Source organism: Oncorhynchus masou, unplaced genomic scaffold, assembly GCF_036934945.1.
Source record: "Oncorhynchus masou masou isolate Uvic2021 unplaced genomic scaffold, UVic_Omas_1.1 unplaced_scaffold_814, whole genome shotgun sequence".
In the NCBI taxonomy this organism is placed as follows: domain Eukaryota; kingdom Metazoa; phylum Chordata; class Actinopteri; order Salmoniformes; family Salmonidae; genus Oncorhynchus; species Oncorhynchus masou.
Window position 1 is genome coordinate 305,111 of NW_027014614.1, and position 21,708 is coordinate 326,818.

At 43.3% G+C, this 21,708-nt stretch overlaps 1 protein-coding gene across 4 annotated transcripts in view; it reads right to left on the minus strand.

The window, feature by feature from the left end:
* The window catches only part of LOC135537550 (NACHT, LRR and PYD domains-containing protein 12-like), a 186,376-nt gene that overhangs the window by 153,155 nt on the left and 11,513 nt on the right, over positions 1 to 21,708 (minus strand). The window contains exons 3-8 of one of the 4 annotated variants that reach the window (XM_064963682.1): positions 9,080 to 9,315; positions 6,660 to 8,922; positions 6,259 to 6,432; positions 5,470 to 5,643; positions 5,162 to 5,208; positions 908 to 4,739 (exon numbers count right to left, since the gene is read on the minus strand). The exons of 2 other annotated variants lie outside the window; for them this stretch is intronic. In XM_064963682.1, the coding sequence (XP_064819754.1) occupies positions 4,213 to 4,739; positions 5,162 to 5,208; positions 5,470 to 5,643; positions 6,259 to 6,432; positions 6,660 to 8,922; positions 9,080 to 9,315 (3,421 nt within the window). In that variant the 3' untranslated portion in view covers positions 908 to 4,212. Of the gene's footprint in view, positions 1 to 907; positions 4,740 to 5,161; positions 5,209 to 5,469; positions 5,644 to 6,258; positions 6,433 to 6,655; positions 8,923 to 9,079; positions 9,316 to 21,708 lie in introns of those variants that run through there. One more of the 4 variants, XM_064963686.1, reaches the window with a different exon arrangement.

Genomic DNA, 21,708 nt, shown 5'->3' on the forward strand with positions numbered 1-21,708 from the left:
AGAGCAGATAAAATAGAGAGCAGCAGAGCAGAGTCAAGAGAGCAGAGGGAGCAGAGGGAGGGAGAGAGAGCAGAGAACAGAGAGAAGAGAGATAGCAGAGGGAGAGAGAGAGCAGAGAACAGAGAGAGCAGAGGCAGAGAGAGCACAGAGAGAGCAGAGAGAGAAAGAGAGAGAGCATATAGCAGAGAGAGCAGAGGGAGAGAGAGAGCAGAGAATAGATAGCAGAGAGAGCACAGAGAGCAGAAAGAGAGCAGAGAGCAGGCTGAGAGAACAGAGAGTGCAGAGTGAGCAGAAAGAGAGCATAGAAGAGAGAGCGCAGAGAAAAGAGAGAGCAGAGCAGAGCAGAGAACAGAGAGAAGAGTGATAGAACAGAGAGGGAGAGAGAGAGAGGGCAGAGAGAGCTGAGAGCAGAGAGACAGATCAGGGAGAGCAGAGGGAGAGAGAGAAAGCATAGAGAGAGAGCAGAGAGATCAGAGGAAGTGAGAGAGCAGAGAGCGAGAGGGAAAGCAGAGGGAGAGAGCAGAGAGGGCAGAGAGAGAGAACAGAGAGAAAGAGCAGAGAGATATAGTGACCCTGCATCACAACACTCTGTTGCTATAGTGAACCTGCATCACAACACTCTGTTGCTATAGTGACCCTGCATCACAACACTGTTGCTATAGTGACCCTGCATCACAACACTGTTGCTATAGTGACCCTGCATCACAACACTCTGTTGCTATAGTAACCATGCATCACAACACTCTGTTGTACTAATTGTACAATTTGTTTAATTCTATTCCACATATTTAATTGTTTTGTATTCCATTTCATATTTGTTTCATGTTTCAACCAGTCGCAGGTTAACATCAACCTGACAGAGGAAACGTAAAATCAATAAACAAACTGTTTTCACAAGTAACAAGCCTTTTCTTATTTCAAGTATGTTTTATTATGAAAAGTACAATATATCCTTGTATACTTGTACAACTATGGAGCGTATGTCCATATATAATTGTATATAATTGTACAATTTGTTATTCAACATAAAATACATGTTATTGTAAGAGGTCCTGGGTCAAGGTCACAATTTTAGGAAGAAGAGTGTGTGTGTTTGTCCAGTGTGTGTGTGTGTGTGTGTGTGTGTGTGTGTGTTTGTCCAGTATGTGTGTGTGTTTGTGAGTCCAGTGTGTGTGTTTGTCCAGCATGTGTGTGTTTGTGTTCAGTGTGTGTGTGTGTGTGTCTAGTGTGTGTGTGTGTGTGTTCAGTGTGTGTGTGTGTGTTCAGTGTGTGTGTGTGTGTGTGTGTGTGTGTCCAGTGTCTGTGTGTGTCTAGTGTGTGTGTGTGTGTTCAGTGTGTGTGTGTGTGTGTGTGTGTGTGTGTCCAGTGTCTGTGTGTGTCTAGTGTGTGTGTGTGTGTTCAGTGTGTGTGTGTGTTCAGTGTGTGTGTGTGTGTGTGTGTGTCCAATTGTGTGTGTGTGTCGTTGCCCAGTGTGTGTGTGTGTGTGTTCAGTGTGTGTGTGTTTGTGTCCAGTGTGTGTGTGTGTGTGTGTTCAGTGTGTGTGTGTCTGTGTTTGTGTGCTTGTCCAGTGTGTGTGTGTGTGTGTGTGTGTGTGTGTGTCTAGCATGTGTGTCTTTGCCCAGTGTGTGTATGTTCAGTGTGTGTGTTTGTGTCCAGTGTGTGTGTGTGTGTGTGTTTGTGTTTGTCCAGTGTGTGTGTGTTTTTGTCCAGTGTGTGTGTGTGTGTGTGTTCAGTGTGTGTGGGTCTGTGTTTGTGTGTTTGTCCAGTGTGTGTGTGTGTCCAATTTTGTGTGTGTGTGTGTGTGTGTGTGTGTGTGTGTGTGTGTGTGTCTTTGCCCAGTGTGTGTGTTCAGTGTGTATGTGTTTGTCCAGTGTGTGTGTGTGTCTGTCCACTGTGTGTGTGTCTCTATCCAGTGTGTGTGTGTTCAGTGTGTGTGTTCAGTGTGTGTGTTCAGTGTGTGTGTTCAGTGTGTGCGTGTCTGTCCAGTGTGTGTGTGTGTGTGTGTGTCTGTCCAGTGTGTGTGTGTGTGTGTGTCTGTCCAGTGTGTGTGTGTGTGTGTGTGTCTGTCCAGCGTGTGTGTGTTTGTTTGTGTCTAGTGTGTGTGTTTGTGTGTTTGTCCAGTGTGTGTGTGTGTGTGTGTCTAGCGTGTGTGTGTTTGTTTGTGTCCAGTGTGTGTGTTTGTCCAGCATGTGTGTGTTTGTCCAGTGTGTGTGTGTGTGTGTTCAGTGTGTGTGTGTGTTCAGTGAGTGTGTGTGTGTCTAGTGTGTGCGTGTGTGTGTGTTCAGTGTGTGTGTGTGTGTCTAGTGTGTGCGTGTGTGTGTGTTCAGTGTGTGTGTGTGTGTGTGTGTGTGTGTTCAGTGTGTGTATGTGTGTGTGTGTGTTTGTCCAGTATGTGTGTGTGTGTTTGTGAGTCCAGTGTGTGTGTTTGTCCAGCATGTGTGTGTGTGTGTGTGTGTGTTCAGTGTGTGTGTGTGTTCAGTGTGTGTGTTCAGTGTGTGTGTGTGTGTGTGTGTCTAGTGTGTGTGTTCAGTGTGTGTGTGTGTGTGTGTTCAGTGTGTGTGTTCAGTGTGTGTGTGTGTTTAGTGTTTGTGTGTGTGTGTCTAGTGTGTGTGTTCAATGTGTGTGTGTGTGTGTCTAGTGTGTGTGTGTGTGTGTGTTCAGTGTGTGTGTGTGTGTTCAGTGTGTGTGTGTGTGTGTGTGTGTCCAGTGTCTGTGTGTGTCTAGTGTGTGTGTGTGTGTGTGTGTGTGTTCAGTGTGTGTGTGTTTGTGTCCAGTGTGTGTGTGTGTTTGTGTCCAGTGTGTGTGTGTGTGTGTCTAGCGTGTGTGTGTGTTCAGTGTGTGTGTGTCTGTGTTTGTGTGCTTGTCCAGTGTGTGTGTGTGTGTGTGTTCAGTGTGTGTGTGTCTTTGCCCAGTGTGTGTGTGTTCAGTGTGTGTGTGTTCAGTGTGTGTGTGTCTGTCCAGTGTGTGTGTGTTCAGTGTGTGTGTGTTCAGTGTGTATGTGTCTGTCCAGTGTGTGTGTGTGTCTTTGCCCAGTGTGTGTGTGTTCAGTGTGTGTGTCTGTCCATTGTGTGTGTCTGTCCAGTGTGTGTGTGTGTGTGTGTGTGTGTGTGTGTGTGTGTGTGTGTGTGTGTGTGTGTGTGTGTGTGTGTGTGAGTGAGTCCAGTGTGTGTTCAGGGTGTGTGTGTGTGAGTGAGTCCAGTGTGTGTGCAGTGTGTGTGTGTCCAGTGTGTGTGTGTTCAGTGTGTGTGTTCAGTGTGTGTGTGTCCAATTGTGTGTGTGTGTGTGTATTTGTCCTGTGTGTGTCCACTGTGTGTGTGTGTGTGTGTGTATTTGTCCAGTGTGTGTTTGTCCAGTGTGTGTGTATCCAGAGTGTGTGTGTTTGTCCTGTGTGTGTGTGTGTGTGTGTGTGTGTGTGTGTGTGTGTGTGTGTGTGTGTGTGTGTATTTGTCCTGTGTGTGTGTGTTTGTTTGTCCAGTGTGTGTGTGTGTTTGTTTGTCCAGTGTGTGTTTGTGTGTCCAGTGTGTGTTTATGTGAGTGTGTCCAGTGTGTGTGTGTGTTCAGGGTGTGTGTGTCGGTCCAGTGTGTGTGTGTGTGTGTGTGTGTGTGAGTGAGTCCAGTGTGTGTTCAGGGTGTGTGTGTGTGAGTGAGTCCAGTGTGTGTGTGTGTGTGTGTGTGTGTGTGTGTGTGTGTGTGTGTGTGTGAGTCAAGTGTGTGTGTGTGAGTGCAGTGTGTGTGTGTGAGTCCAGTGTGTGTGTGTATGTGTGAGTCCAGTGTGTGTTCAGTGTGTGTGTGTGTGTGTGTTCAGTGTGTGTGTGTGTCCAATTGTGTGTGTGTGTGTGTGTCTTTGCCCAGTGTGTGTGTGTGTGTGTCTTTGCCCAGTGTGTGTGTTTGTCCAGTGTGTGTGTGTGCAATGTGAGTGTGCGTCCAGTGTGTGTGTGTTTCCAGTGTGTGTTTATGTGTGTGTGTTCAGGGTGTGTGTGTCGGTCCAGTGTGTGTGTGTGTGTGTGTGAGTCCAGTGTGTGTTCAGTGTGTGTGAGTGAGAGTGTGTGTGTGTGTGTGAGTCCAGTGTGTGTGTGTGTGAGTCCAGTGTGTGTGGGTGTGTGTGAGTCCAGTGTGTGTGTGTGTGTGATGTCCAGTGTGTGTGTGTGTGTTTTTGTCCAGTATGTGTGTGTGTGTTCGTGAGTCCAGTGTGTGTATGTGTGTGTCAGGTTATTATTTCAGGGACACTGAGGAGTCATCCCAAACCCCAAACCCTGGATAGAGGGGCTCAGTGAATGTGGAGGTGAATGTGTACAGGTGGGTCAGTGTGTCAGAGGAGGCTCTATAGAAGGACAGAGTGCCGGCTGGCCAGTCCAGATACACTCCTACTCTGTGGGAGCTGGAGGGGGGGACGTCTATGGTAGTGGGATTATTATTGTGACAGGCAGCGTAACTGTTGTCAGAGCAGAACAGACTCCAGGACTTGTCATTCCATCCAAGCCAACAGTCATTAACCCCTCCTCTCCTGTTGATTCCTTTATATGTCACTCCTATATCAGCCCCCCTCCCACTCCACTCTACCTCCCAGTAACAGCGCCCAGTCAGACCCTCTCTGCACAGCACCTGTCCACAGTCCTCAAATCTCTCTGGGTGATCAGGATACGGCTGCTCCTCTGTCCTCCATGTCACCTTTCTGTTCTCCTCAGACAGAGAGAGGTGTCTGTTTACTGTGTTTGGGTCCAGTGTGAGATCACAGACATCTGATGGATGAAACCAGACACAATATTAGAAATCATCATCATTCACATTAGAATGTTAACTCACTTTTCACTAATTCATTTAATGTAGATGTTTCTAGGTGTCAAAAGGAGAAGTTAAGGTAACTTGAGACTTGTTGAATGATCATATGTTATACTGTATGGTAATATAAAACACACTTATTCACATTAATTACACACACACACACACACACACACACACACACACACACACACACACACACACACACACACACACACACACACACAAATCAACTCTTGTAAACGTTGGTGTCTCTGATTTCTGCTTCTGTAGAACTACAGCTGATATTTAATATAACCAAGTCAGTAATGATGGTGGTCTTTGTCTTAACTTGAATTAAGACTTATTCTTAGTCATATTCTTCACAGCTGTCAACACTCACATTTTCTAAGTCCAGGTTTCATTGTGTTCTCTCCACCATGTTCCACACTGTAGCGGTAAGCAGAAGAACAGACAGTCATTGAGGGATACACCTGAACTCACACACACACACACACACACACACACACACACACACACACACACACACACACACACACACACACACACACACACACACACACACACACACACACACACACACACACACAGTCAGTAACTTTGTCCAAGTGGTGGTCAGAATGTTTGTCTTAACCAGCCTGATAAGTCCAACATGTCTGATGTGAACATTGACATAAACCCTCTACATACTTGAGTTTCTCCAGTCTGCAGTGTGGATCCTCCAGTCCAGCAGAGAGCAGTCTGACTCCTGAGTCTCCTGGGTGATTGTAGCTCAGGTCCAGCTCTCTCAGGTGTGAGGGGTTTGACTCCAGAGCTGAGACCAGAGAAGCACAGCCTTCCTCTGTAACTAGACAGCCTGACAGCCTGCAAAGAGTCAAATCATATTAAAATCACACTGATATTCTTTGGTGGTGAAAATAGTGGCAGTATATTTTTTCAACATATTCAGATACATCAGTGTCCTGAAACCTGCCATATCTATTCATAAATTAATGTATCATCATTAAAAATTTCATTATTATAAATTATCATAATATTACTTGTAGAGAGACAAATGTATAGTACAAATATTATAGTAGACTGTCCAGACCAGTTTAAAAAGCAGTATCAGTCAGAAGACAGACAGTGAGGTATCAGATTTAGATTGTATTGAGTAAACAGTCCACACCATATCTATTTAGACAGTGAGGTATCAGATTTAGATTGTATTGAGTAAACAGTCCACACCATATCTATTTAGACAGTGAGGAATCAGATTTAGATTGTATTGAGTATACAGTCCACACCATATCTATTTAGACAGTGAGGTATCAGATTTAGATTGTATTGAGTATACAGTCCACACCATATCTATTTAGACAGTGAGGTATCAGATTTAGATTGTATTGAGTATACAGTCCACACCATATCTATTTAGACAGTGAGGAATCAGATTTAGATTGTATTGAGTATACAGTCCACAATATATATTATACTGACCTCAGAGTCTCCAGTTTACAGTGGGGATTCCCCAGTCCAGCAGAGAGCAGCTTCACTCCTGAATCCTTCAGGTCGTTGTTACTCAGATCCAGCTCTCTCAGGTGTGAGGGGTTTGAACTGAGAACTGAGGCCAACACTTCACAGGATGTGTCTGTGAGTTTACAGCCAATGAGTCTGCCAACACAGAAGAAATACTATGACAGACAGGTTATATTAAAATATTTTGCTTAGCTTTCCCTGCTTAAACTGTTAGCACTGCTCAAATAATGTGTATATTGTGCAGATCAGTTTGTAATATAGTTAGAGAGTTTTCAGCTGATAGAAAGTTTATTCAGCCAATATAACTGTTGGTCCTACATACAGTAAAGTTTGGTCTGAGGGATAGTCACATGAATACTTACAGAGCTTTCCTGCAGCCTCTCACAGCTGGGACCAGTCTCCTACGACCCTCCTCTGATGTCTTATATTCCTTCAGGTCAAACACATCCAGAACCTCCTCTGATATCTGCAGCATGTAGGCCAGCGCTGAACACTGAGCAAGGGAGAGGTTTTTGGATCTGTTCTCTGACCTCAAGTACACTTCGATTACTTTCTGTACTGAATGGTCTTTCATCTCTATCAGACAGTGGAAGAGATTGATGCACCTCTCAGGGGAGATGTTCTTCCTCTGCATCACCTTCAGGGATCGGATTGTTTTCTTGACGCTCTCTGGACTGCTTTCTGTCTGTGTCACCAGACCTCGTAGGAGTTTCTGATTGGCTGCCAGTGACATGCCATGAAGGAAGCGGACAAAAAGGTCCAGGTGTCCATTCTTACTCTCCAAGGCTTTATCCACGGCACTCTTCAGCAGCTCATCCAAAGTTAGCTCTTCAGACGCACCTCTAGACTTTCTCTTGAGGAAGGGCTTCAGTGCATCCATGTTCCTGGTTGTGTAACAATGGTACATGTAGACAGCTGAGAGAAACTCCTGAATGCTCAGATGAACAAAGCAGTACACCACTCTCTGAAATAACACAGACTCTTCTTTAAAGATTTGTGTGCACACTCCTGAGTACACTGAAGCTTCTTTGACATCAAGGCCAGCCTCTTTCAGGTCTTCTTCATAGAACATCAGATTACCCTTCTCCAGATTTTTAAACGCCAGCTTCCCCAGCTTCAGAAGAATTTCCTTATCTGACTCCATGAGCTCCTCTTGATCCATCTCATCTCTTCCATGATACTTCTGGTTCTTCAGGCTGGTCTGAATGAGCAGGAAGTGTATGGACATCTCAGTCAGAGTCGTGGGCATCTCTCTCCTCTTGTCTGTACTCAACATGTGTTCAAGGACTATTGCAGAAATCCAACAGAAGACTGGAATGTGGCACATGATGTGGAGGCTCCTTGATGTCTTTATGTGTGAGATGATTCTGCTGGCCAGGTCCTCATCACTGAATCTCTTCCTGAAGTACTCCTCCTTCTGTGGGTCATTGAACCCTCGTACCTCTGTCACCTGGTCAACACACTGAGGGGGGATCTGATTGGTTGCTGCTGGTCGGGAGGTTATCCATAGGAGAGCAGAGGGAAGCAGATTCCCCTTGATGAGATTTGTCAGCAGAACATCAAGAGATGATGTCTGGGTGACATCAGACACCTTTTCATTGTGCTGGAAATCCAATGGAAATCTGCTTTCATCCAAACCATCCAAGATGAACATAGTTTTACAGGCAGTGAGTTTCTCTGCATTGCCTTTGTCTAGTTCTGTGTGGAAGTCATTTAAAAGTCTGAGAAGACTGTACTGGCGATCTTTGATCAAGTTCAGCTCCCGGAAAGGAAGCACAAATATGATCTCCACATCTTGATTAGCCTTCCCTTCAGCCCAGTCTAGGATGAACTTCTGCACAGAGACTGTTTTTCCGATGCCAGCGATGCCCTTCGTCAGCACAGTTCTGATGCGTCTCTCTTGGCCAGCTAAGGGTTTAAAGATGTCATTGCAGTGGATTGCTGTGTCATGTGAGGTTGGTGTCCTGGATGCTGTCTCTAGCTGCCACACCTCATGTTCATTGTTAACCGCTTCACTCTCTCCTTCTGTGATGTAGAGCTCTGTGTAAATCCTGTTAAGGGGAGTTTGAGTCCCTGCTGTTTCGATGCCTTCTATCACACATTCATACCTCCTTCTCAGACTGTCTTTATGGTTTACTACAGCTCTCTGCAGACTGTCTTCATGGTTTACTACAGCTCTCTGCAGACTGTCTTCATGGTTTACTACAGCTCTCTGCAGACTGTCATCATGGTTTACTACAGCTCTCTGCAGACAGTCTTCATGGTTTACTACAGCTCTCTGCAGACTGTCTTCATGGTTTACTACAGCTCTCTGCAGACTGTCTTCATGGTTTACTACAGCTCTCTGCAGACTGTCTTCATGGTTTACTACAGCTCTCTGCAGACTGTCTTCATGGTTTACTACAGCTCTCTGCAGACTGTCTTCATGGTTTACTACAGCTCTCTGCAGACTGTATTTATGGTTTACTACAGCTCTCTGCAGACTGTCTTTATGGTTTACTACAGCTCTCTGCAGACTGTCTTCATGGTTTACTACAGCTCTCTGCAGACTGTCTTCATGGTTTACTACAGCTCTCTGCAGACTGTCTTTATGGTTTACTACAGCTCTCTGCAGGCTGTCATCCACTACAAGGAAGAGGAAAAGGATGTGTATCAGACACATTCATTAACAGGATGAAGTGGGTCTTCACATCTACAGTAACTTATATTATCTCATATTATTGTAGTTAACTCTTAATCATATTGAGGAATTGACTTAGCACAAGTCTGCAAGTGTCCTTACTGTTTTCAGAGCCTCTTGCATCATTGGGTTCACTCAGGTGCTGTAGTACAGGACGTGTCCTGGATCTCTTTCTACACCGAGGACAGTCATAGTCTCCTGAAGGAGCAGGTTTCTCCCAGTATCTGGTGATGCACTGTCTGCAGAACCTGTGTCCACAGGTGATAGAGACTGGATCCCTCAGCACCTGCTGACACACTGCACACCTGGACGGATCCTCTGGCAGAGTAGACCATCCACTACAGAGATAAAGGAGAGAGATACTGATCCTCTAACAGAGTAGACCATCCACTACAGAGATAAAGGAGAGAGATACTGATCCTCTAACAGAGTAGACCATCCACTACAGAGATAAAGGAGAGAGATACTGATCCTCTAACAGAGTAGACCATCCACTACAGAGATAAAGGAGAGAGATACTGATCCTCTAACAGAGTAGACCATCCACTACAGAGATAAAGGAGAGAGAGAGATATTGATCCTCTAACAGAGTAGACCATCCACTACAGAGATAAAGGAGAGAGATACTGATCCTCTAACAGAGTAGACCATCCACTACAGAGATAAAGGAGAGAGATACTGATCCTCTAACAGAGTAGACCATCCACTACAGAGATAAAGGAGAGAGATACTGATCCTCTAACAGAGTAGACCATCCACTACAGAGATAAAGGAGAGAGATACTGATCCTCTAACAGAGTAGACCATCTACTACAGAGATAAAGGACAGAGATACTGATCCTCTAACAGAGTAGACCATCCACTACAGAGATAAAGGAGAGAGATACTGATCCTCTAACAGAGTAGACCATCCACTACAGAGATAAAGGAGAGAGATACTGATTCTCTAACAGAGTAGACCATCCACTACAGAGATAAAGGAGAGAGATACTGATCCTCTAACAGAGTAGACAATCCAATACAGAGATAAAGGAGAGAGAGAGATATTGATCCTCTAACAGAGTAGACCATCCACTACAGAGATAAAGGAGAGAGAGATACTGATCCTCTAACAGAGTAGACCATCCAATACAGAGATAAAGAAGAGAGATACTGATCCTCTAACAGAGTAGACCATCCACTACAGAGATAAAGGAGAGAGAGAGATACTGATCCTCTAACAGAGTAGACCATCCACTACAGAGATAAAGGAGAGAGAGATACTGATCCTCTAACAGAGTAGACCATCCACTACAGAGATAAAGGACAGAGAGATACTGATCCTCTAACAGAGTAGACCATCCACTACAGAGATAAAGGAGAGAGATACTGATCCTCTAACAGAGTAGACCATCCACTACAGAGATAAAGGAGAGAGATACTGATCCTCTAACAGAGTAGGCCATCCACTACAGAGATAAAGGAGAGAGATACTGATACTCTAACAGAGTAGACCATCCACTACAGAGATAAAGGAGAGAGATACTGATACTCTAACAGAGTAGACCATCCACTACAGAGATAAAGGAGAGAGATACTGATACTCTAACAGAGTAGACCATCCACTACAGAGATGAAGGAGAGAGAGATACTGATCCTCTAACAGAGTAGACCATCCAATACAGAGATAAAGGAGAGAGAGATACTGATCCTCTAACAGAGTAGACCATCCAATACAGAGATAAAGAAGAGAGAGATACTGATCCTCTAACAGAGTAGACCATCCAATACAGAGATAAAGAAGAGAGAGATACTGATCCTCTAACAGAGTAGGCCATCCACTACAGAGATAAAGAACAGAGAGATACTGATCCTCTAACAGAGTAGACCATCCAATACAGAGATAAAGGAGAGAGAGAGAGATATTGATCCTCTAACAGAGTAGACCATCCACTACAGAGATAAAGGAGAGAGAGAGATATTGATCCTCTAACAGAGTAGACCATCCACTACAGAGATAAAGGAGAGAGAGATACTGATCCTCTAACAGAGTAGACCATCCAATACAGAGATAAAAGAGAGAGAGAGAGATATTGATCCTCTAACAGAGTAGACCATCCACTACAGAGATAAAGGAGAGAGAGAGATATTGATCCTCTAACAGAGTAGACCATCCACTACAGAGATAAAGGAGAGAGAGATATTGATCCTCTAACAGAGTAGAACAACTAATTAATCCTCTATCCTGTTCTCTAAATATCTTGATCTTAACTTAACTTTATCTCAAATGACACATTACAACAACAACAAACAACAGATAGACATACAGACAGACAGCTGGGGACAGTAAACTCTGTTCATAGACAGCTGGGAACAGTATACTCTGTTCATAGACAGCTGGGAACAGTATACTCTGTTCATAGACAGACAGCTGGGAACAGTATACTCTGTTCATAGACAGACAGATGGGAACAGTATACTCTGTTCATAGACAGACAGATGGGAACAGTATACTCTGTTCATAGACAGATGGGAACAGTATACTCTGTTCATAGACAGATGGGAACAGTATACTCTGTTCATAGACAGACAGCTGGGAACAGTATACTCTGTTTATAGACAGACAGATGGGAACAGTATACTCTGTTCATAGACAGATGGGAACAGTATACTCTGTTCATAGACAGACAGCTGGGAACAGTATCCTCTGTTTATAGACAGACAGCTGGGAACAGTATACTCTGTTCATAGACAGACAGCTGGGAACAGTATACTCTGTTCATAGACAGACAGACAGATGGGAACAGTATACTCTGTTCATAGACAGACAGACAGATGGGAACAGTATACTCTGTTCATAGACAGACAGATGGGAACAGTATACTCTGTTCATAGACAGACAGATGGGAACAGTATACTCTGTTCATAGACAGACAGACAGATGGGAACAGTATACTCTGTTCATAGACAGACAGATGGGAACAGTATACTCTGTTCATAGACAGACAGATGGGAACAGTATACTCTGTTCATAGACAGATGGGAACAGTATACTCTGTTCATAGACAGACAGATGGGAACAGTATACTCTGTTCATAGACAGACAGCTGGGAACAGTATACTCTGTTCATAGACAGACAGACAGATGGGAACAGTATAATGTGTTCATAGACAGACAGATGGGAACAGTATACTCTGTTGATAGACAGATGGGAACAGTATACTCTGTTCATAGACAGACAGATGGGAACAGTATACTCTGTTCATAGACAGATGGGAACAGTATACTCTGTTCATAGACAGACAGATGGGAACAGTATACTCTGTTCATAGACAGATGGGAACAGTATACTCTGTTCATAGACAGACAGATGGGAACAGTATACTCTGTTCATAGACAGATGGGAACAGTATACTCTGTTCATAGACAGACAGATGGGAACAGTATACTCTGTTCATAGACAGACAGCTGGGAACAGTATACTCTGTTCATAGACAGACAGACAGATGGGAACAGTATAATGTGTTCATAGACAGACAGATGGGAACAGTATACTCTGTTGATAGACAGATGGGAACAGTATACTCTGTTCATAGACAGACAGATGGGAACAGTATACTATGTTCATAGACAGACAGATGGGAACAGTATACTCTGTTCATAGACAGACAGATGGGAACAGTATACTCTGTTCATAGACAGACAGATGGGAACAGTATACTCTGTTCATAGACAGACAGATGGGAACAGTATACTCTGTTCATAGACAGACAGATGGGAACAGTATACTCTGTTCATAGACAGACAGCTGGGAACAGTATACTCTGTTCATAGACAGACAGACAGATGGGAACAGTATAATGTGTTCATAGACAGACAGCTGGGAACAGTATACTCTGTTCATAGACAGACAGCTGGGAACAGTATACTCTGTTCATAGACAGATGGGAACAGTATACTCTGTTCATAGACAGACAGATGGGAACAGTATACTCTGTTCATAGACAGATGGGAACAGTATACTCTGTTCATAGACAGACAGACAGATGGGAACAGTATACTCTGTTCATAGACAGACAGACAGATGGGAACAGTATACTCTGTTCATAGACAGATGGGAACAGTATACTCTGTTCATAGACAGACAGCTGGGAACAGTATACTCTGTTCATAGACAGACAGATGGGAACAGTATACTCTGTTCATAGACAGACAGCTGGGAACAGTATACTCTGTTCATAGACAGACAGCTGGGAACAGTATACTCTGTTCATAGACAGACAGCTGGGAACAGTATAATCTGTTTATAGACAGACAGCTGGGAACAGTATAATGTGTTCATAGACAGACAGCTGGGAACAGTATACTCTGTTCATAGACAGACAGATGGGAACAGTATACTCTGTTCATAGACAGATGGGAACAGTATACTCTGTTCATAGAATGACAGCTGGGAACAGTATACTCTGTTCATAGACAGATGGGAACAGTATACTCTGTTCATAGACAGACAGACAGATGGAAACAGTATACTCTGTTCATAGACAGACAGACAGATGGAAACAGTATACTCTGTTCATAGACAGACAGATGGGAACAGTATACTCTGTTGATAGACAGATGGGAACAGTATACTCTGTTGATAGACAGATGGGAACAGTATACTCTGTTCATAGACAGACAGATGGGAACAGTATACTCTGTTCATAGACAGACAGATGGGAACAGTATACTCTGTTCATAGACAGATGGGAACAGTATACTCTGTTCATAGAATGACAGCTGGGAACAGTATACTCTGTTCATAGACAGACAGGTGGGAACAGTATACTCTGTTCATAGACAGACAGCTGGGAACAGTATACTCTGTTCATAGACAGACAGGTGGGAACAGTATACTCTGTTCATAGACAGACAGCTGGGAACAGTATACTCTGTTCATAGACAGACAGATGGGAACAGTATACTCTGTTCATAGACAGACAGATGGGAACAGTATACTCTGTTTATAGACAGACAGCTGGGAACAGTATACTCTGTTCATAGACAGACAGATGGGAACAGTATACTCTGTTCATAGACAGACAGATGGGAACAGTATACTCTGTTTATAGACAGACAGCTGGGAACAGTATACTCTGTTTATAGACAGACAGGTGGGAACAGTATACTCTGTTCATAGACAGATGGGAACAGTATACTCTGTTCATAGACAGACAGCTGGGAACAGTATACTCTGTTCATAGAATGACAGCTGGGAACAGTATACTCTGTTTATAGACAGACAGCTGGGAACAGTATACTCTGTTCATAGACAGACAGGTGGGAACAGTATAATCTGTTCATAGACAGACAGATGGGAACAGTATACTATGTTCATAGACAGACAGATGGGAACAGTATACTCTGTTTATAGACAGACAGCTGGGAACAGTATACTCTGTTCATAGACAGACAGCTGGGAACAGTATAATCTGTTCATAGACAGACAGATGGGAACAGTATACTATGTTCATAGACAGACAGATGGGAACAGTATACTCTGTTCATAGACAGACAGCTGGGAACAGTATACTCTGTTTATAGACAGACAGCTGGGAACAGTATACTCTGTTCACAGACAGATGGGAACAGTATACTCTGTTCATAGACAGACAGCTGGGAACAGTATTCTCTGTTCATAGACAGACAGATGGGAACAGTATACTCTGTTCATAGACAGACAGATGGGAACAGTATACTCTGTTCATAGACAGACAGATGGGAACAGTATTCTCTGTTCATAGACAGACAGATGGGAACAGTATACTCTGTTCATAGACAGACAGATGGGAACAGTATACTCTGTTTATAGACAGACAGCTGGGAACAGTATACTCTGTTCATAGACATACAGCTGGGAACAGTATACTCTGTTTATAGACAGACAGCTGGGAACAGTATACTCTGTTTATAGACAGACAGGTGGGAACAGTATACTCTGTTCATAGACAGACAGACAGCTGGGAACAGTATACTCTGTTTATAGACAGACAGATGGGAACAGTATACTCTGTTCATAGACAGGGGAACAGTATACTCTGTTCACAGACAGACAGATGGGAACAGTATACTCTGTTTATAGACAGACAGGTGGGAACAGTATACTCTGTTCATAGACAGATGGGAACAGTATACTCTGTTCACAGACAGACAGATGGGAACAGTATACTCTGTTTATAGACAGACAGGTGGGAACAGTATACTCTGTTCATAGACAGATGGGAACAGTATACTCTGTTCATAGACAGATGGGAACAGTATACTCTGTTCATAGACAGACAGCTGGGAACAGTATACTCTGTTCATAGACAGACAGATGGGAACAGTATACTCTGTTCATAGACAGACAGGTGGGAACAGTATACTCTGTTCATAGACAGACAGATGGGAACAGTATACTCTGTTCATAGACAGACAGCTGGGAACAGTATACTCTGTTCATAGACAGACAGCTGGGAACAGTATACTCTGTTCACAGACAGACAGATGGGAACAGTATACTCTGTTTATAGACAGACAGCTGGGAACAGTATACTCTGTTCATAGACAGACAGATGGGAACAGTATACTCTGTTTATAGACAGACAGCTGGGAACAGTATACTCTGTTCACAGACAGACAGATGGGAACAGTATACTCTGTTTATAGACAGACAGCTGGGAACAGTATACTCTGTTCATAGACAGATGGGAACAGTATACTCTGTTCATAGACAGACAGCTGGGAACAGTATACTCTGTTCATAGACAGACAGCTGGGAACAGTATACTCTGTTCACAGACAGACAGATGGGAACAGTATACTCTGTTTATAGACAGACAGGTGGGAACAGTATACTCTGTTCATAGACAGATGGGAACAGTATACTCTGTTCATAGACAGACAGCTGGGAACAGTATACTCTGTTCATAGACAGACAGATGGGAACAGTATACTCTGTTCATAGACAGATGGGAACAGTGTACTCTGTTCATAGACAGACAGATGGGAACAGTATACTCTGTTCATAGACAGACAGATGGGAAGAGTATACTCTGTCCATAGACAGATGGGAACAGTATACTCTGTTCATAGACAGACAGATGGGAACAGTATACTCTGTTCATAGAATGACAGCTGGGAACAGTATACTCTGTTTATAGACAGACAGCTGGGAACAGTATACTCTGTTTATAGACAGACAGCTGGGAACAGTATACTCTGTTCATAGACAGACAGCTGGGAACAGTATAGTCTGTTTATAGACAGACAGCTGGGAACAGTATACTCTGTTCATAGACAGACAGCTGGGAACAGTATACTCTGTTCACAGGCAGACAACTGGGAACAGTATACTCTGTTCATAGACAGCTGGGAACAGTATACTCTGTTCATAGACAGACAGCTGGGAACAGTATACTCTGTTCACAGGCAGACAGGTGGGAACAGTATACTCTGTTCATAGACAGATGGGAACAGTATACTCTGTTCTTAGACAGACAGATGGGAACAGTATAATGTGTTCATAGACAGACAGATGGGAACAGTATACTCTGTTCATAGACAGGGGAACAGTATACTCTGTTCATAGACAGATGGGAACAGTATACTCTGTTCATAGACAGACAGACAGATGGGAACAGTATAATGTGTTCATAGACAGACAGCTGGGAACAGTATACTCTGTTTATAGACAGACAGCTGGGAACAGTATACTCTGTTCATAGACAGATGGGAACAGTATACTCTGTTCATAGACAGACAGCTGGGAACAGTATACTCTGTTCATAGACAGACAGCTGGGAACAGTATACTCTGTTCATAGACAGCTGGGAACAGTATACTCTGTTCATAGACAGACAGCTGGGGACAGTAAACTCTGTTCATAGACAGCTGGGAACAGTATACTCTGTTCATAGACAGACAGATGGGAACAGTATACTCTGTTCATAGACAGACAGCTGGGAACAGTATACTCTGTTCACAGACAGACAGATGGGAACAGTATACTCTGTTCATAGACAGACAGATGGGAACAGTATACTCTGTTCATAGACAGACAGATGGGAACAGTATACTCTGTTCACAGACAGACAGATGGGAACAGTATACTCTGTTCATAGACATACAGACAGCTGGGAACAGTATACTCTGTTCATAGACAGACAGATGGGAACAGTATACTCTGTTCATAGACAGACAGCTGGGGACAGTAAACTCTGTTCATAGACAGCTGGGAACAGTATACTCTGTTCATAGACAGACAGATGGGAACAGTATACTCTGTTCATAGACAGACAGCTGGGAACAGTATACTCTGTTCACAGACAGACAGATGGGAACAGTATACTCTGTTCATAGACAGACAGATGGGAACAGTATACTCTGTTCACAGACAGCTGGGAACAGTATACTCTGTTCACAGACAGACAGATGGGAACAGTATACTCTGTTCATAGACATACAGACAGCTGGGAACAGTATACTCTGTTCATAGACAGACAGATGGGAACAGTATACTCTGTTCATAGACAGACAGCTGGGAACAGTATACTCTGTTCATAGACAGCTGGGAACAGTATACTCTGTTCATAGACAGGGGAACAGTATACTCTGTTCATAGACAGACAGATGGGAACAGTATACTCTGTTCATAGACAGACAGCTGGGAACAGTATACTCTGTTCATAGACAGACAGATGGGAACAGTATACTCTGTTCATAGACAGACAGATGGGAACAGTATACTCTGTTCATAGACAGACAGCTGGGAACAGTATACTCTGTTCATAGACAGCTGGGAACAGTATACTCTGTTCATAGACAGGGGAACAGTATACTCTGTTCATAGACAGACAGACAGATGGGAACAGTATAATGTGTTCATAGACAGACAGATGGGAACAGTATACTCTGTTCATAGACAGATGGGAACAGTATACTCTGTTCATAGACAGACAGATGGGAACAGTATACTCTGTTCATAGACAGACAGATGGGAACAGTATACTCTGTTCATAGACAGACAGATGGGAACAGTATACTCTGTTCATAGACAGACAGATGGGAACAGTATACTATGTTCATAGACAGACAGCTGGGAACAGTATACTCTGTTCATAGACAGACAGATGGGAACAGTATACTCTGTTCATAGACAGACAGGTGGGAACAGTATACTCTGTTTATAGACAGACAGCTGGGAACAGTATACTCTGTTCATAGACAGACAGATGGGAACAGTATACTCTGTTCATAGACAGACAGATGGGAACAGTATACTCTGTTCATAGACAGACAGACAGATGGGAACAGTATACTCTGTTCATAGACAGACAGCTGGGAACAGTATACTCTGTTCATAGAAAGACAGATGGGAACAGTATACTCTGTTCATAGACAGACAGATGGGAACAGTATACTCTGTTCATAGACAGACAGATGGGAACAGTATACTCTGTTCATAGACAGACAGATGGGAACAGTATACTCTGTTCATAGACAGACAGATGGGAACAGTATACTCTGTTCATAGACAGACAGATGGGAACAGTATACTCTGTTCATAGACAGGGGAACAGTATACTCTGTTCATAGACAGACAGATGGGAACAGTATAATGTGTTCATAGACAGACAGATGGGAACAGTATACTCTGTTCATAGACAGATGGGAACAGTATACTCTGTTCATAGACAGATGGGAACAGTATACTCTGTTCATAGACAGAGAGCTGGGAACAGTATACTCTGTTCATAGACAGACAGATGGGAACAGTATACTCTGTTCATAGACAGACAGATGGGAACAGTATACTATGTTCATAGACAGATGGGAACAGTATACTCTGTTCATAGACAGACAGATGGGAACAGTATACTCTGTTCATAGACAGATGGGAACAGTATACTCTGTTCATAGACAGACAGATGGGAACAGTATACTATGTTCATAGACAGATGGGAACAGTATACTCTGTTCATAGACAGACAGATGGGAACAGTATACTCTGTTCATAGAATGACAGCTGGGAACAGTATACTCTGTTCATAGACAGACAGGTGGGAACAGTATACTCTGTTCATAGACAGACAGCTGGGAACAGTATACTCTGTTCATAGACAGACAGGTGGGAACAGTATACTCTGTTCATAGACAGACAGCTGGGAACAGTATACTCTGTTCATAGACAGACAGATGGGAACAGTATACTCTGTTCATAGACAGACAGATGGGAACAGTATACTCTGTTTATAGACAGACAGCTGGGAACAGTATACTCTGTTCATAGACAGACAGATGGGAACAGTATACTCTGTTCATAGACAGACAGATGGGAACAGTATACTCTGTTTATAGACAGACAGCTGGGAACAGTATACTCTGTTTATAGACAGACAGGTGGGAACAGTATACTCTGTTCATAGACAGATGGGAACAGTATACTCTGTTCATAGACAGACAGCTGGGAACAGTATACTCTGTTCATAGAATGACAGCTGGGAACAGTATACTCTGTTTATAGACAGACAGCTGGGAACAGTATACTCTGTTCATAGACAGACAGGTGGGAACAGTATAATCTGTTCATAGACAGACAGATGGGAACAGTATACTATGTTCATAGACAGACAGATGGGAACAGTATACTCTGTTTATAGACAGACAGCTGGGAACAGTATACTCTGTTCATAGACAGACAGCTGGGAACAGTATAATCTGTTCATAGACAGACAGATGGGAACAGTATACTATGTTCATAGACAGACAGATGGGAACAGTATACTCTGTTCATAGACAGACAGCTGGGAACAGTATACTCTGTTTATAGACAGACAGCTGGGAACAGTATACTCTGTTCACAGACAGATGGGAACAGTATACTCTGTTCATAGACAGACAGCTGGGAACAGTATTCTCTGTTCATAGACAGACAGATGGGAACAGTATACTCTGTTCATAGACAGACAGATGGGAACAGTATACTCTGTTCATAGACAGACAGATGGGAACAGTATTCTCTGTTCATAGACAGACAGATGGGAACAGTATACTCTGTTCATAGACAGACAGATGGGAACAGTATACTCTGTTTATAGACAGACAGCTGGGAACAGTATACTCTGTTCATAGACATACAGCTGGGAACAGTATACTCTGTTTATAGACAGACAGCTGGGAACAGTATACTCTGTTTATAGACAGACAGGTGGGAACAGTATACTCTGTTCATAGACAGACAGACAGCTGGGAACAGTATACTCTGTTTATAGACAGACAGATGGGAACAGTATACTCTGTTCATAGACAGGGGAACAGTATACTCTGTTCACAGACAGACAGATGGGAACAGTATACTCTGTTTATAGACAGACAGGTGGGAACAGTATACTCTGTTCATAGACAGATGGGAACAGTATACTCTGTTCACAGACAGACAGATGGGAACAGTATACTCTGTTTATAGACAGACAGGTGGGAACAGTATACTCTGTTCATAGACAGATGGGAACAGTATACTCTGTTCATAGACAGATGGGAACAGTATACTCTGTTCATAGACAGACAGCTGGGAACAGTATACTCTGTTCATAGACAGACAGATGGGAACAGTATACTCTGTTCATAGACAGACAGGTGGGAACAGTATACTCTGTTCATAGACAGACAGATGGGAACAGTATACTCTGTTCATAGACAGACAGCTGGGAACAGTATACTCTGTTCATAGACAGACAGCTGGGAACAGTATACTCTGTTCACAGACAGACAGATGGGAACAGTATACTCTGTTTATAGACAGACAGCTGGGAACAGTATACTCTGTTCATAGACAGACAGATGGGAACAGTATACTCTGTTTATAGACAGACAGCTGGGAACAGTATACTCTGTTCACAGACAGACAGATGGGAACAGTATACTCTGTTTATAGACAGACAGCTGGGAACAGTATACTCTGTTCATAGACAGATGGGAACAGTATACTCTGTTCATAGACAGACAGCTGGGAACAGTATACTCTGTTCATAGACAGACAGCTGGGAACAGTATACTCTGTTCACAGACAGACAGATGGGAACAGTATACTCTGTTTATAGACAGACAGGTGGGAACAGTATACTCTGTTCATAGACAGATGGGAACAGTATACTCTGTTCATAGACAGACAGCTGGGAACAGTATACTCTGTTCATAGACAGACAGATGGGAACAGTATACTCTGTTCATAGACAGATGGGAACAGTGTACTCTGTTCATAGACAGACAGATGGGAACAGTATACTCTGTTCATAGACAGACAGATGGGAAGAGTATACTCTGTCCATAGACAGATGGGAACAGTATACTCTGTTCATAGACAGACAGATGGGAACAGTATACTCTGTTCATAGAATGACAGCTGGGAACAGTATACTCTGTTTATAGACAGACAGCTGGGAACAGTATACTCTGTTTATAGACAGACAGCTGGGAACAGTATACTCTGTTCATAGACAGACAGCTGGGAACAGTATACTCTGTTTATAGACAGACAGCTGGGAACAGTATACTCTGTTCATAGACAGACAGCTGGGAACAGTATACTCTGTTCACAGGCAGACAACTGGGAACAGTATACTCTGTTCATAGACAGCTGGGAACAGTATACTCTGTTCATAGACAGACAGCTGGGAACAGTATACTCTGTTCACAGGCAGACAGGTGGGAACAGTATACTCTGTTCATA